At 62.4% G+C, this 12,835-nt stretch overlaps 7 protein-coding genes across 7 annotated transcripts; 2 read left to right on the top strand and 5 right to left on the bottom strand.

Moving 5' to 3' along the window:
- Window positions 1-5: 5 nt before the first annotated feature.
- OSTLU_28115 (predicted protein) lies at window positions 6-1,212 on the bottom strand (the record flags this gene model as incomplete). The annotated part of the gene is made up of 1 exon (XM_001421856.1): window positions 6-1,212. Exon 1 carries the CDS (start codon window positions 945-947, stop codon window positions 6-8), a length of 942 nt encoding a protein of 313 aa, XP_001421893.1. The 5' UTR covers window positions 948-1,212.
- Window positions 1,213-1,354: 142 nt separating this feature from the next.
- On the bottom strand, window positions 1,355-2,764 carry OSTLU_37849 (predicted protein; the record flags this gene model as incomplete). Its single annotated transcript, XM_001421855.1, has 1 exon — window positions 1,355-2,764. One exon carries the CDS (start codon window positions 2,762-2,764, stop codon window positions 1,355-1,357), a length of 1,410 nt encoding a protein of 469 aa, XP_001421892.1.
- Window positions 2,765-3,106: 342 nt separating this feature from the next.
- Window positions 3,107-3,643, bottom strand: OSTLU_28113 (predicted protein; the record flags this gene model as incomplete). Its single annotated transcript, XM_001421854.1, has 1 exon — window positions 3,107-3,643. The coding sequence occupies one exon, from the start codon at window positions 3,641-3,643 to the stop codon at window positions 3,107-3,109; it is 537 nt and encodes a 178-aa protein (XP_001421891.1).
- A 1,108-nt stretch (window positions 3,644-4,751) lies between these two features.
- Window positions 4,752-5,135, top strand: OSTLU_7633 (predicted protein; the record flags this gene model as incomplete). The annotated part of the gene is made up of 1 exon (XM_001421980.1): window positions 4,752-5,135. A coding segment is annotated over one exon (384 nt), but the record flags the coding sequence as incomplete, so codon positions are not given.
- A 476-nt stretch (window positions 5,136-5,611) lies between these two features.
- OSTLU_18546 (predicted protein) lies at window positions 5,612-7,950 on the bottom strand (the record flags this gene model as incomplete). Its single annotated transcript, XM_001421853.1, has 3 exons — window positions 5,612-6,229; window positions 6,338-6,380; window positions 6,758-7,950. The coding sequence occupies 3 exons, from the start codon at window positions 7,948-7,950 to the stop codon at window positions 5,612-5,614; spliced, it is 1,854 nt and encodes a 617-aa protein (XP_001421890.1).
- Window positions 7,951-8,511: 561 nt separating this feature from the next.
- Window positions 8,512-11,123, top strand: OSTLU_785 (predicted protein; the record flags this gene model as incomplete). Its single annotated transcript, XM_001421979.1, has 4 exons — window positions 8,512-9,252; window positions 9,518-9,817; window positions 10,011-10,565; window positions 10,761-11,123. Coding segments are annotated over 4 exons (1,959 nt in total), but the record flags the coding sequence as incomplete, so codon positions are not given.
- A 169-nt stretch (window positions 11,124-11,292) lies between these two features.
- OSTLU_13360 (predicted protein) lies at window positions 11,293-12,768 on the bottom strand (the record flags this gene model as incomplete). The annotated part of the gene is made up of 2 exons (XM_001421852.1): window positions 11,293-11,553; window positions 11,644-12,768. The coding sequence occupies 2 exons, from the start codon at window positions 12,766-12,768 to the stop codon at window positions 11,293-11,295; spliced, it is 1,386 nt and encodes a 461-aa protein (XP_001421889.1).
- Window positions 12,769-12,835: the final 67 nt, after the last annotated feature.

Raw genomic sequence — 12,835 nt, 5'->3', positions numbered from 1 at the left:
CTCTATCAGTATCGTTTGCCCAACAGCGACGCGTCGACGTACTTGAAACGGTACAAATCTCTATCCACTTCAACGACGACGCGATACTGCCTCTCAGGTTCGCCCAAGTTCTTTGGCAACGGCATGCGAATGAGCGCCTTGAACACCTTCATGGGCGTGATTTTGTTTGCCTCTTCGATCTCCTTCGCCGCGGCTTCCGCGGGATAATCGCGCGGCGGCCACTCGCACACCGCGGGTTCTGCCTGCGAGACGTCCACCGCGCTATTGCTCGACGACTCCGTGCCGTCCACTCCCTTGCCGTCCTCGCTTTCGTCTGAATCACCCGCCTCGACGACGCCCCACGTGTACATATTATTCGATCGCTTCACCGCGACGTATTCGCCGACGCTAAAAGTATTATCTCTTGAAAAAAAGAACCGATGCATCGTCGACCCGATCCACCCGTTCCCTAACCTCCTCCCCGTGATTTCTTTTCCTAGCACGATATCTCGTCGCGCCATCTCCGCCGCGAGTTCCGCGCCGTCGGCGCCTCGCGCCGCGAGGAACGATCGCGACCTCGGGTCCTCCGCCGAATCCCCGAGCGACCCCAAAAGCGCGTTCGGCAGCTCCGACACCCGTCGCTGCAACAACCCGGCCTCGGTCAGAATATTCGACGTCGTCGTCCCGATCGTGTTCGCTTGCTCGAGGAAATCGTCCACCTTGGCGCACGTCGCGTCGATGTTCTTCGTGCACCTATCCACGCTCGCGCACGACACCTCTATCGAATTCGCACAGTTCCGCACCGCTCGCGACGCCAGCGTCGCCTCGCGACACGCGCGCACGAGCTCTCTGAGCGTCAGCAGACACCCGAGCATGAATCCAATCGCCGTGAACGCGAACGCGCCGAGCGTCGCCGCGAACGCCGCGGGCGGGACGAAATCCGCCACGCGCGCGACGTACGCATCCATCGTCTCGATCGGCGCCCGCGTCGTCGCCGGCGCCAGGGACGATGCGCTCGAGCGCGCGCGCGCGATCACGATCGCTCGAGACGCGTTCGCGCGGCCAGGGCGCGGCGTCGCGCGCGGGACTGAAACTCGACCGGTCGGCGGTCTCGACGCGCTGGCGCCGCCGCGCGCGACGCGCGTCGCGCGCGCGCGCGCGCAAACGGCGACGCGCATCGCGCGCTCGCGCTCGGCGCGCGCGCGGGCGGTCGCGCGCGGTGAGGCCGGCGCGCGGTGCTTTGCAGCGCAGGTCGTTATCAACGATAACATATTCGCCGAGCGGGACAGATTTCATTCGCGGAGGCTAATTTCAAGTCTAGAGCTACGACGCGCGCGCGTCGAGGCTAATGCGCGCGCGTGGGTGACGCGTAAATTTACGTCTCTGCGCTCGCGCGCTCGGTGAGCGCGTCTGGCGGAGGCACGCCGTGGAATTTCTCGTATCGCTTGCGACGCTTCGCCTCGGCGGGGACTTGGTCGTACACCAACGCGCGCATCCGTTCGATCAAATCCGGCTCGTCGCTCGCCGCGCGGGCGGCGACGGCGTCTTCGCGCGCCTTTCGCGCGACTTCAACGTCGTAGGGGTGTATTTTTTCGTACGTCACGAGACGGCGACCCCAGATTTGGTTGAAGGTTTCTAGAGAGTGCCATCGCAGGCGAAGCGCCGGGTGCGCGGGGAGGTCGCGAATCTCTCGTTCGGCGTCTTCGGTGGAACCGGGGAGGAAGAACGTGAGACGGCCGCCGATGGAGAGAAACCGAGCGGCGAGCTCCATCAAATCGTCGTTCATCTCGGCGAATGGATAGGGCGCGGTGCTCGGAATGTGCGTTTCTCGCATCTCCTCCGGGATGGCGTAGTCTTCGGGAAGCGGTTTGCGCCCACCGCTTTTGCGTCCGCCGGCGCGGACGCCGTACGGAGGGTCGGCGACGATACCTTGGAGCGTACCCTCTAAACCAAACCGTCGCGTCGGCAACGCGTGCAAATCGCCGACAAACAACGCCACCGGCGGTTGCAAACCGTACTGCGCGAAATTCGTCCACACGTCCACCGACGAACCATCGCTCGCTTTTACGCCAAACTTCGAGCCGCTCTTGCGCGCCGATTTCCCATGCTTGATGACGCGAATGTCTATGTCTATGCCCATCGTCATCGCACCGTAATGCGCCGCGGCGACGAGCATTGATCCCGTGCCGCAAAACGGATCTAATATCACGCCGCCAGGACGCGCCTGCGCGAAATTCGCCATCAAAAGCGCCATCTCCGCGTCCATGCTCGTCGGCCCTAAATACGAACGTTGCTTCAAGTCGTACCTTTTCAACGTCGAGCGATCGCTCTGACCGACGACGCGCCCGAAGAAGCAATGCCGCGGCGTTTGCGGTAAACTCGGCGTCTCCTTCGTGTCGCTCACCACGCTCCAAAATAAATGTTCCGGATTCTTAAGATCCGCCTTCCCTAGAAACGGCAATCCCAAGTCGCCGACGCGCTTTAAGATGTCTTTCGACCCGCGCCTGACGCCGAAATCCTCCACCTCCACCTTAAACGTCGTCCCCGGCGCTAAATACGGCGTCTTTCGCGACTCGTCGTACGCCGCGACCGCGTCCCGCAGCCCACCCTCGTCCGGCGCCGAACCCCACGCCTCTAAAATCGCTTTGACTAACAGCGCGCGCGATGCGATCGCGCGCGCTGTGCGCTCGTCCGGGAGCTCGACGTACCAAAACGGCGTCTCTTCGCAGTCGCCGCCGTCGGCGCGCGTCCACGCCAAGTCCTCCACGTTCGACACTCCGCACATTTCCGCCACGGATTCAAACTCTGCGCGCCTGCGCGTGCGTGAATCGCAAATACGTTATTGTTGTCAGTCGTTCGCGGTCGCGCGGTCGCGATTCACGCTTTGTGCGACGCGCGAGACGTTCGGGACTTCCGCCGCCACCGATGGGACAAAAAGTGCACTCGAACTCGAAACGCGCGAGAGAGCGCGCGCGACGCACCTGAAGTCGTTGTGACGATGGACAAAGTACACGAGAAACCGCATCGTGCGAGTGGGCCACGCGCGAGAACGCCGCGCGCCGACGCGCGCGTCGGTGTGAAGTTGTGACTACGCGTCGACGCTACAAGGCTAGGGGAGTCGCGCGCGCTACGATGTTTGCCTAAACGCCGGTAAAACGTCGCGCGCGAGTCGCGCGGCGTGCTCGTACCCACCCGCGGTCACGGGCATGACGTGTAACCCCGAGGCGCGAGCGAAGGAGATGGCGTGCACCGCGGCGAGCTCGACGCGTTCAAACGTCCAGTCGTCGAATCGTTCCCGCGTCATCGTCCGCGCGCGTTCGACGTACTCATCGCGAAGCGCGCGCGCATCGGCGTCCTCGACGTCGACGCCGGTCAGTTTATACCAAAACTCCAAACTCTTCGCCGTTCTCGCGGTGGACACGCCCAGAAACAATCCCGCGAGCGCGCCGTCGCCGCCGCCGTCCAAGCCGTCCAACGCGCCGCTTCTTTCGCACGCCTCCCGCCACGCCTCGAACCGATTTTGCAACAGCGCCGGCTGCGAGATGAATCCATCCGCGCCGCATTCCCTCTTTCGCAGCATCCGCACCGCCTCGGACGCGCCGAGCATCGGATTCACCGCCGCGAGCAGCGTCGTCTCCCGCGGCACCTCGCCCCGCGCCCGCATCCCGCGCGCCTCCCTCAACACGTCCTCGCTCGTCATCCCGCCTCCCCGATCGCCGTCGCCGCTCACGCACAACAGCGCGAACCGTCCACCGCCGCCCGCATCGCGCCGTCGCGCGACCGCGCGCGAGATTCGCGCGCGCGCCGCCGCCGCGTCCCGACACCGCGCCCCCGACACCGACCGCACCGACGCGCGCGCGCCGTCCTCGCCGCGCGCGTCGCTCGAATCGTCGTCGCCGAAGTCCGGATGGACGATCGCGTCGCACGCGTCGAGCGCGGCGCGCTGATGGACGACGTCGACGCTCGGCGACCGCTCGACGAGCAGCGTGAAACTTCGCGCGCGCGCGCGCGTCGCGTCGCGCGCGTCGTCGCGTCGCGCGATCGAGGCGACGCGTCGAGCGCGTCGGACGCGCGACGCGCCGACGCGCGCGACCGGCGCGCGCGGACGCGCGGCGACGGCGCGCGCGATGATGATTGCGATGCCGCGCGACGTCATCTGCCGACGCGCGCGCGGCGCGATGCCGGGATCGCTCGCGACGGCGGCGCGCGGCGCGGACGCGCGCGCGCGACCGCGCGCGACGCCGCGCCGCGACGCGCGACGCGCGACCGCGCGCGACGCGAGACCGCGAAGAAGATGCGCGACCGTTAGCGCGTCTCGCGACGACGAAAACGGAACGCCGCGTCGCGCGCGCGCGTCCTGGGACGACAGGTTCGACGAGGTCGCGCTGTTCAAGTCGATGCACGGCGCGGACGTCGCGCGGTTGCCGCGGGAGCTGAACGCGCAGCGACGATGGTTGGCGAGGCAGCGGTACCTGGCGCGGCGAGGCGAACTGAGCGAGACGCGAATGGAACGATTGCGGGCGCTGGGGGTGACGTTCGAGCTGCGAAAGGCGATCACGAAGGTGCCGGAGGAGATATTTACGTTTGATGCGCGGTTGAGGGAGCTGGCGAGGTGTTATGCGTCGGATGGGGCGGTGCCGCGATCGAAGGCGTTGTCGCGGTGGGTGAGTCACTGCGTGGCGGATCACCGCGACGGGTCGCTGTCGCGCGAAAAGTACGAGGCGTTGAGGGATTTGGGGGTGGACTTCGATGGTGTGGAGGAACGGAGGGTCGTGCAGTGGGAGACTCGGTGCGAGGCGTTGGAGGCGTACGTGAAGACGCGCGGGCACTGTCGCGTGCGCGAAGACGAGGAAGACGGTCTCTATTTCTGGCTGCTCGACCAACGCAAGGCGAAGCGGGACGGGAAGCTTTCTAAAGAGCGGGAAACAGCGCTCGATGCGCTCGGTGTGGAGTGGGACGTGCGCTCCACCGTTCACAAATCTTGGGAAGATCGGTTGTCTGCGATGCGATCGTTTTACGAGACGCGCGGCGCGTTACCGCGATCGAGCGAAGACGACGCGCTGTTTCAATGGATTCGGCAGCAACGACGGCGGTTTGAAAAGGGGGAGCTCGAGCTCGAACGTGTCGAAGCGCTCGATGGCGTGTGTGTGGAGTGGAAGGTGAAGCGCGCCGCGGGATTTGAGAAAAATATAGCGCGTTTCGCCGAGTACGTCGAAACTCATGGTTCGCCGCACGTCCTCGCCAGGCGCGATAAAAAACTCCACCAGTGGATTCGTAAGATGCGAGTGAAACGCGAGGCTGGCGAATTGAGCGCGCGAAAAATCGAGGCTCTGGACGCGCTCGGAATGCATTGGAGCGTTCCGCCGATCGACATCGACCGAACGGACCGTGCAAAGGGACAGGGTCTCTTTGGCTCGTTTGAATCGAAAGAGGAAAATTGACAAGAGCTCGAGATCGTGCGACCGGGAAAAGAAGACGTCAGTCATCATCGTCACCGATTCTGGAGACGCGTCCCGCGGCGACACCGGCGAGCTCATCACCATCGATGGTGTCGACGGTGTCGTGCGTTTAAGTAGCACAAATGACGTCGTACTCTTAGACATATCTTGCATTTCAAAGAGAACGCCGGCGGCTAAGACGCGGCAAATCTATCGGCGCCGAATCTAAGCGACGATCCTCCATCGCTTCTCTCGCCCATTTCCACAACCGAATGGCTCGGAGACGCCGCGTTGTCGCTCAGCTGCGTGGCGCGAAACGCACCCTTCTTTGACTTTGACCGCGTCGACGACGCAACCGGCGGCGGCGCCGATGCCACTTCTCGTGGTACTGTCGCACCGCAAATCGTGTCCCGGTAGAACAACAAAATCAGAAACGAAACGCTGAACAAAGCCGCGCTCGTGTACGACAGCCCCTCCAACGCCTTGCTTCGATCCGACTCCGTCTTTCCATAAATTCCCGGATTGTTTTGCGACACTTGGTAGTCGTGAATCGCCGCGAAATTCGGATGAAACGCGCCCGCAAAGAGTCCTTGACCTATCATGATGAATATCATGTAAAACGTTCCGCCGAGAACGAAACCGTACCACGGCGTCACGCCACCCTTTTTCGTCGTCTTGTACAAGAGTGTGAACAACGAAATCACGTGAAACGCCACCACGGCCACGCACACGCCCGCCATGTAAGACCTCATCGCATGAATTGGTTCCAACAAATCTTTCGCCGTGACCGGGTCCACGACATTTTTTATATACTGCGCGCGCGAATTGAACGCATTCAGTCAGTCTTTGTCGTTTTGAGCGCCCGAATGAAATTCGCTTCGCCGAGCGCGCGCCGAGCGCGCGCCGAGCGCCGAGCGTACCTTCGCCGTGAGCGCCACCAAACACACACTCGCGATGTTGATGCTCGATAGGATGATCCACAAGCCCCAGGTGATCATCGTCCACGGTAACTGCGCGTCATCGGGCGCGTGCGGTCGTCGTCGTCAGTCTTTGTCGTCAAAGTGTTTCAAAGTGGACGTCGTTACGCTTCTTCAGTCTTTCGAGCGCGCGCGACGACGGCGCGAAGGCGCGCGCGCGAGATCGCGCGCGTACCGGAGAGCGACCCGTGCAGGAGGGCAACCGCGGGCAGCTGGGCATCGTGGGATGAAAGGTTGGACGCGGTGTGAGGATCCAGATTCGGCGCGCGCGAGACGGCGTTTTCGATGGCGTCCTCAACGCGCGCGCGTGCGACTGACGCTCGATGAGGGCTACGATTCTATAAAGATTACAAAGTTTTATACGCGCGGCGCGCGGCGGCGGCTTCGGTGGCGGCCATTTGTGCCTTGAGCGCGCGCTCGAATTCGGCGCGCGTCTCGAGCGCCTTGCGCGCTTCGACGACGTTCGGTGGCGGCTTCGCCGATTTCGATTGCGTCGACGTGTGTGCGATCGAACCCATCATTCCTTGCTCCTCGTCCGTGGTCATGAGGTTATTGTACGAGGCTTGGATGACGGCGAAGCGCTCCGCCGCGGCGACGCGCGCCGGACCCTCGGGATGTTTGTCGGGGTGCCAGCGCACGGCGAGCTTTCTATACGCCGACTTCACGTCGTCCTTCGGTGCCCCGAGCGGAACTTCTAAACGCTCGTAATCAGCGACGTGTCGCAAGTGGTACATTCGCCGCTCCCGCGCGCGCTGTTCTTTTTTACGCTCGCGATCCTCGCCGCGGCGTTCACGCTTTTCCTCGACGGCGCGTTGGAACAATTCCTCGATCAACCGCTTCGCCATCGTTCGCGCCTCTTCACTACCGTTGATCATGATTTTTGTCATGGCTGGTGCATCCGTCGTGGTTTTTGTTTTCGTCGCGTTCGATGCTTTATCTTTCGGCGCTAAAACGTCGTCGCCTTCGCCGGCGTCTTCCTCGCCGACGTCCTCGCCGACGGCGACGCTCGCCGTAATCGCGTCCAACATTCTCTGCGTCGCGACGCGCGCCGCCGCGTTCGCGGCGTGTATGTCCATCCCCGAAAACCCTTCATTCATCGCCCCCTCGCTCTTCAGCACCTGCACCATCGCCTTACTCTTACGCATCACCTCCTTCACGTTGCACCCGCCGGCGCCTATCAGCAACTTCACCTTACCGCTCGGAATCTCAATCACCTCGTCCGGCGTCACCGTCGCCTCCGCCTCCGCCTCCGCGCGCTCTAACATCACCACGTCCTCTCGCGCGCGCACGCGTTCGCCTCGCGCCTTCGCCTCGGCGATCTCCATCGCGCGTCGTCGCTTCGCCTCCGCCGCCGCCGTCGCCTCCGCGCGACGTCGCCTCTCCACCTCCGGATCCACCTCGCGCGCCATGTACGCGTCCAACGAGTCCACGCCATCCAAACCCTCATCTCCCGCGTCTCTTCCCTCGTTCGCGTCCTCGTCGCGATTTCCGCGCTTGACGCCCAACAGTCGCCGCGCCGCCTCGAGTCGCCGCCGCTTTCGCAACGCCTCCTCCATCGCGTTCGGGACCGCCGCGCCGCTCGCGCGCTCGCGCGACGTCGATCGCGACCGCGACGACCGTCGTCGCCGCGCGGCGTCGCGATCGCGCGACGCGTCGCGCCGTCGCGAGCGATTTCGCGCGCGCGACCGCGATGCGTCCGACGTCGACGACGACGCGTCGCGAGACCGCCGCGAGCGGCGACGCGCGCGCGCGGACGCGCTCGACGACCGCGAGCGCGAGCGCGCGCGGCGCGCGCGACGCGGCGAGCGCGAGCGCGAGCGCGAGCGTCGGGACATCGCGCGGCGAAGTGATGCCGCGCGCGGCATCACTTTTCGACGCGCGCTCGCGCTCGCGCGTCGACGCGCGCGCGAGAGGACCCGCGGCGATCGTTCGTTTGAACCGCAGCGTCCCGACGCCGCGCCGAGCGACGCGAGGGCGCGCGCGAGGGAGACGAGCGCGACGCGCCGCCGCCGCCGGGACGCTTTTCGACGCGCGGCGCGAATCGACGCGGTGAGACGCGCGACGGCGACGAACGCGCCGGAGACGAGCGACGGCGACGAACGATGTCGACGCGTAAACCGATGGACCTGCTGACGCTGCAGAGCGCGTGTAAGCGCGACCCGGAGGGATACGAGGAGGATTTCGCGCTGCAGCTGCGACACTACGAGGCGCTGCGCGCGCTCTTCGCGATGAAACCGTCGCGGGATCATAAGGAATTCAGTGAGTTGGTGTCGTTCATCGCGCACGTGAGCGTGGTGTATAAGGAACAGACGAAAGGGTTCTCGAAAGGGGTGGTGGAGGTGCTGGAGCGACATTACGCGATACTGGACCCGCACTTGAGGAAGAATTTGACGAGCGCGTTGATTTTATTGAGGAACAAGGGCGTGATCGGTGTGGAGGTGACGCTGCCGTTGTTTTTTAAACTGTTCCGGGTGAAGGACAAAAATCTGCGGGTGCTGATGTTCAGACACATCGTGAGCGACGCGAAGGCGGCGAATAAGAAGAGGACGGATGACAAGTATAATCGCACGGTGCAGTCGTTTTTGCACACGGCGATAAAGGATGAGAACGAAGCCACGGCGAAGAAGGCGCTCGCGGTGCTGACGGAGATGTACCGGAGAAATATATGGACCGACGCGAAAACGGTCAACTTGGTGGTGGAGGCGTGCAAGCATCCATCGCAAAAGATCTTAATCGCCGCGTTGAAGTTTTTTGAAGGTCAAGACGAAGCCGCCGAGGCGGCAGCCGAAGCTGGGGATGGGAGCGATTCCGACGACGATCCGTCGACTCGCGAATCGGAGATTAAATCGCGCACGCAGGTTTCCAAGGAAGACGTTTTCAAGGCGTACAAGACGGTGCGTGGTGCCTCACATTTTCAACGCTCTTTTTTTTCAAACACGACGACGTGCAAGCCGATGATGTTCAAATATATTTGCTACTCTCGAGGCTCGACAGTGACGACAATCAATCACCAAGATCTCTGAGGCTTTTCTCGCGACGTTCGTTTGCTCTTTTCTTTGCGCCGCGAGCGAGTGTTCGAAATACTGACGAAAATTGTCTCGCTCGTTTCTTCCGATCGCGCAGGGCGTCGCCTCGTCTAAGAAGAAGAAGCAGAAGAAGCTAAAGCGGACGATTAAGACTATGCAGCGCAAAGAACGCAACGCGGACAAAGCGATTGATTCTCGGTTCGCCGCGATGCAGCTCATCAACGATCCGCAAGCGTTTGCTGAGTTGCTGTTCGGAAAGCTTCAAGTCGGGCACATGTCGTACGACACGAAGATGCTGTGCATCCTCATGATGTGTCGCATCATCGGCATGCATCAACTCATCATGCTCAATGTGTATCCATTTTTGCAGCGCTATATTCAACCGAGTCAGCTGGAGGTACGCATTGATTCATCGAGCGCTCGACGACGCGCCGCCCGCTCGCGAATGACGACACAACTCAAGGCCAAGGGCATTCCAAATATGACCCATACCAACGCCTCCGCTTAGTACCTGACGCGAACGCATCGAGCGGTTACGTTTACGCATAATCGAATGCGCGACTGACGTTTGATTTCCATCATTTACGCAGGTGACGAGACTTCTCGCCGCCGCCGCGACGGCGTGCCACGAACTCGTGCCGCCGGACGCGCTCGCGCCGATGTTGCGTCAGCTCGTCAACCAGTTCATTCACGATCGCGCGCGCCCTGAAATTGCCGCGGTTGGTTTGAACGCGGTGCGTGAAATTTGTGCGCGCTGTCCTTTGGTGATGGATGAAGATTTACTTCAAGATTTGACGCAATACAAAAAATCGCGCGACAAGCCGGTGTCAAACGCAGCGCGAGGACTCATCGCTTTATTCCGAGAAATTGCGCCCGGCCTCCTCGACAAGAAGGATCGTGGGAAAGCGGCGGATATGTCAAGAACGCTCAAGGGTTTCGGTGAAGCTGAAGTGGTGGGTCGCATCGACGGCGTCGACTTGCTTCAACGCGACATTTTGAAACGTAAACGCGAAGAGGAAGCCGTCGAAATGTCTTCAGAGGAAGAGTATTCCGACGAAGACGAAGACGAAGACGAAGACAACGAAGAAGAAGAGGAAGAGGACGAAGAAGAAGAAGAAGACGCGGACGAAGAAGAAGAAGACGAGGTAGAGCCGCCAGCGATTGGCAAACGCGGACGCGAGAGTGACGAAGAAGCGTCCATCGATCCCGACGCGCCGCCGCCAAAGATTCGTAAGAATGGCAAGTTGTCGCTCGCCGAACTCAAGCGTCGCCACAAGGCAATGATGCAGAGGCGTAAAGAAGAGGAAGAAGCCGAGGTGCGCGCCGAGCAAGAGGCCGAGGAAGCCGAACTGGGTGGACCGGTGGAGCAAGAGCGCATTCTCACCGACGAGGATTTCAAGCGCATCAAGGCGCTCAAAACGGAGCGGCAACTCAACGCCGCGCTCTCCAAGGCGGGCGCGATGAAGGCTTCGAACGTCGCGACCGATCACATTCGATTAATGCTTCGCAAGGCGGATCGCGCGAGTGATCGTCGGGTGAACCCTGATTCGCTCGCCGCGACGGGCTTGAAGAAGGCGCACGACAAGGCGTCGCGTCTCGCCACCGTCCTCGCCGGTCGCGAGGACAACGAGTACGGCGCGTCGAGCGCGCGCAAACAAAAGAAGACTGGCGGTTCGAGCAACAAGGAGAAGGACAAGAAGAAAGCCTTACCGCTGGCGGCGCGCGTGTTCGCCGCCACGCGCAGACGAAACGCACCCGTGCAACGCGGGAAGCAACAACGCGGGAGAAAGGTTTGGAAGTCGTGACGCGACCGTCAGAAAGAATGATGGATGTTTCAAATTTCCACAACGTACAGTAGTTAGTTCAAATTCTTTAAATCTTGCGAGCCTTGTAACACAAGATGTAGGACATGTGGTGATCGCCTCCGCCCTTGAGCGCCAACACGTCTTCCTCTGTTCTCGGAATGGGCGTTTCGTCGTCGAATTCCGTCCACGAGCCGTCGTCCTTCTTCACCCACGACACGTAGTGACCGCTGTCAGCGCTGCGACCTTTGTGCGTCAACACCGAGACGAGGTCGAAGAAGCCGGTGAATCGAGTGCCCTCGAGAGGGTCGACGACTTCCATCGACGCCGGCTCGCTCGTCGTCGCCGGTTCGCTCGCCGCCGCCGCCGTCGCGGCGCCGTCCGTCGATGCGTCGCCCTCGCCGCTCGCGGTAGCGCCGACGTCTTCTAAAGCAGCCTTCTTTTCGTTCACGCGCTTCAGAGCTTCGTCGTCCTCGCGCTTCAATTTTAATTTTCTCGCCGGCTCGAGCTCCGCCTTGAGCTCGTCGGTGCAAAATTCGTACACGTCCAAGGTGATCGGGAACGTCACCGCGCGCAAAATTTTCGCCTTGGCGCGAATGTCCGCCTTGTAATAAAACCGCACGAGCTGCGTCGTGAGGTAATCCGGGAGCTTGGATATCTTCGACTGCCCTTCGAACACGGCGTCGGCGCCGAGGACTTCGGAGCGCAGCTCGCGCGTGTCGTTCAGCGCAATCTTAAACCCTTCCGTCACGTGGTTCACCTCGATCGTGATGTTACACTTGAACGTGTACTCCACCGAATCCTCCACGCGCGTCTCGTTCGTCGCCGCGCACCTCAACTCGCGCCGCATCCCGATTCCGAACAACCGTCGCGTCTCCTCCGGCTGCTCCGTCGCCAGCGTGTGCATCACCGCCGACCAGCACTCCTCCGCGTCCTGCTGCATCGGCACCCCCTGCGGTCCGTGCTGCGCAAACTGCGGATACAACTGCCTCAGCACGTTCAAAAACCGCACCGGCATCACCGTATCCTTGGCCGTCTTCACGTCGCCGAACAAATCTCTCAGCGCCGTGGTCAGCGCCGCCGTCCCGCCGCGCGCGTCCCTCCCTCCCGCGTACCCCCCCAGGCTGTCCCTCAGCCCCTCCACCGCGTACAGGCACTGCACCACGCTGTTCGCGTAGCACGTGTTCCCCAAATTCGTCAGCCCCGGTCGATATCCTTCCCCCGCGTTCGCCGCGTCCCGCTCCCCCTCCGGCAAATCCTCCAAAAACGCCACCTCCTCCGCCGGCTTCGCCAGCGTCGCCGCGCTCCCGAGCATCAGCAGTTTCTTCCCTCGTCGCGCCAGCGCCTCGACGCCCTGCGTTCGCATGTCCGCGTCGTCCGCGAGCGGTCGTCCGCCTTTCAGTCCCGTCACCTTGATGCGCTCGATCGGCACCTTCGTCAGCGAGCACAGCCGCGCCTTGAACGTCGCGCCGCTCTCGTCGAGGTCGACGTCGACGTCGTGCGTCTCCTTGCCGTGCTTGACGCCGATCGTGACGCGCGTCGTCATCGCTCGAGGCGTCGGCGGTCGTCTGTGACGTCGTCGGGCGTTTTAATTTCTGACTCGTTCGAGCGTC

This window comes from Ostreococcus lucimarinus, chromosome 16 (genome assembly GCF_000092065.1).
Source record: "Ostreococcus lucimarinus CCE9901 chromosome 16, complete sequence".
Taxonomy (NCBI): Eukaryota; Viridiplantae; Chlorophyta; class Mamiellophyceae; order Mamiellales; family Bathycoccaceae; genus Ostreococcus; species Ostreococcus sp. 'lucimarinus'.
The sequence above is the reverse complement of the archived record's forward strand: the minus strand, read 5'-3'. Positions and strand labels throughout refer to the sequence as shown.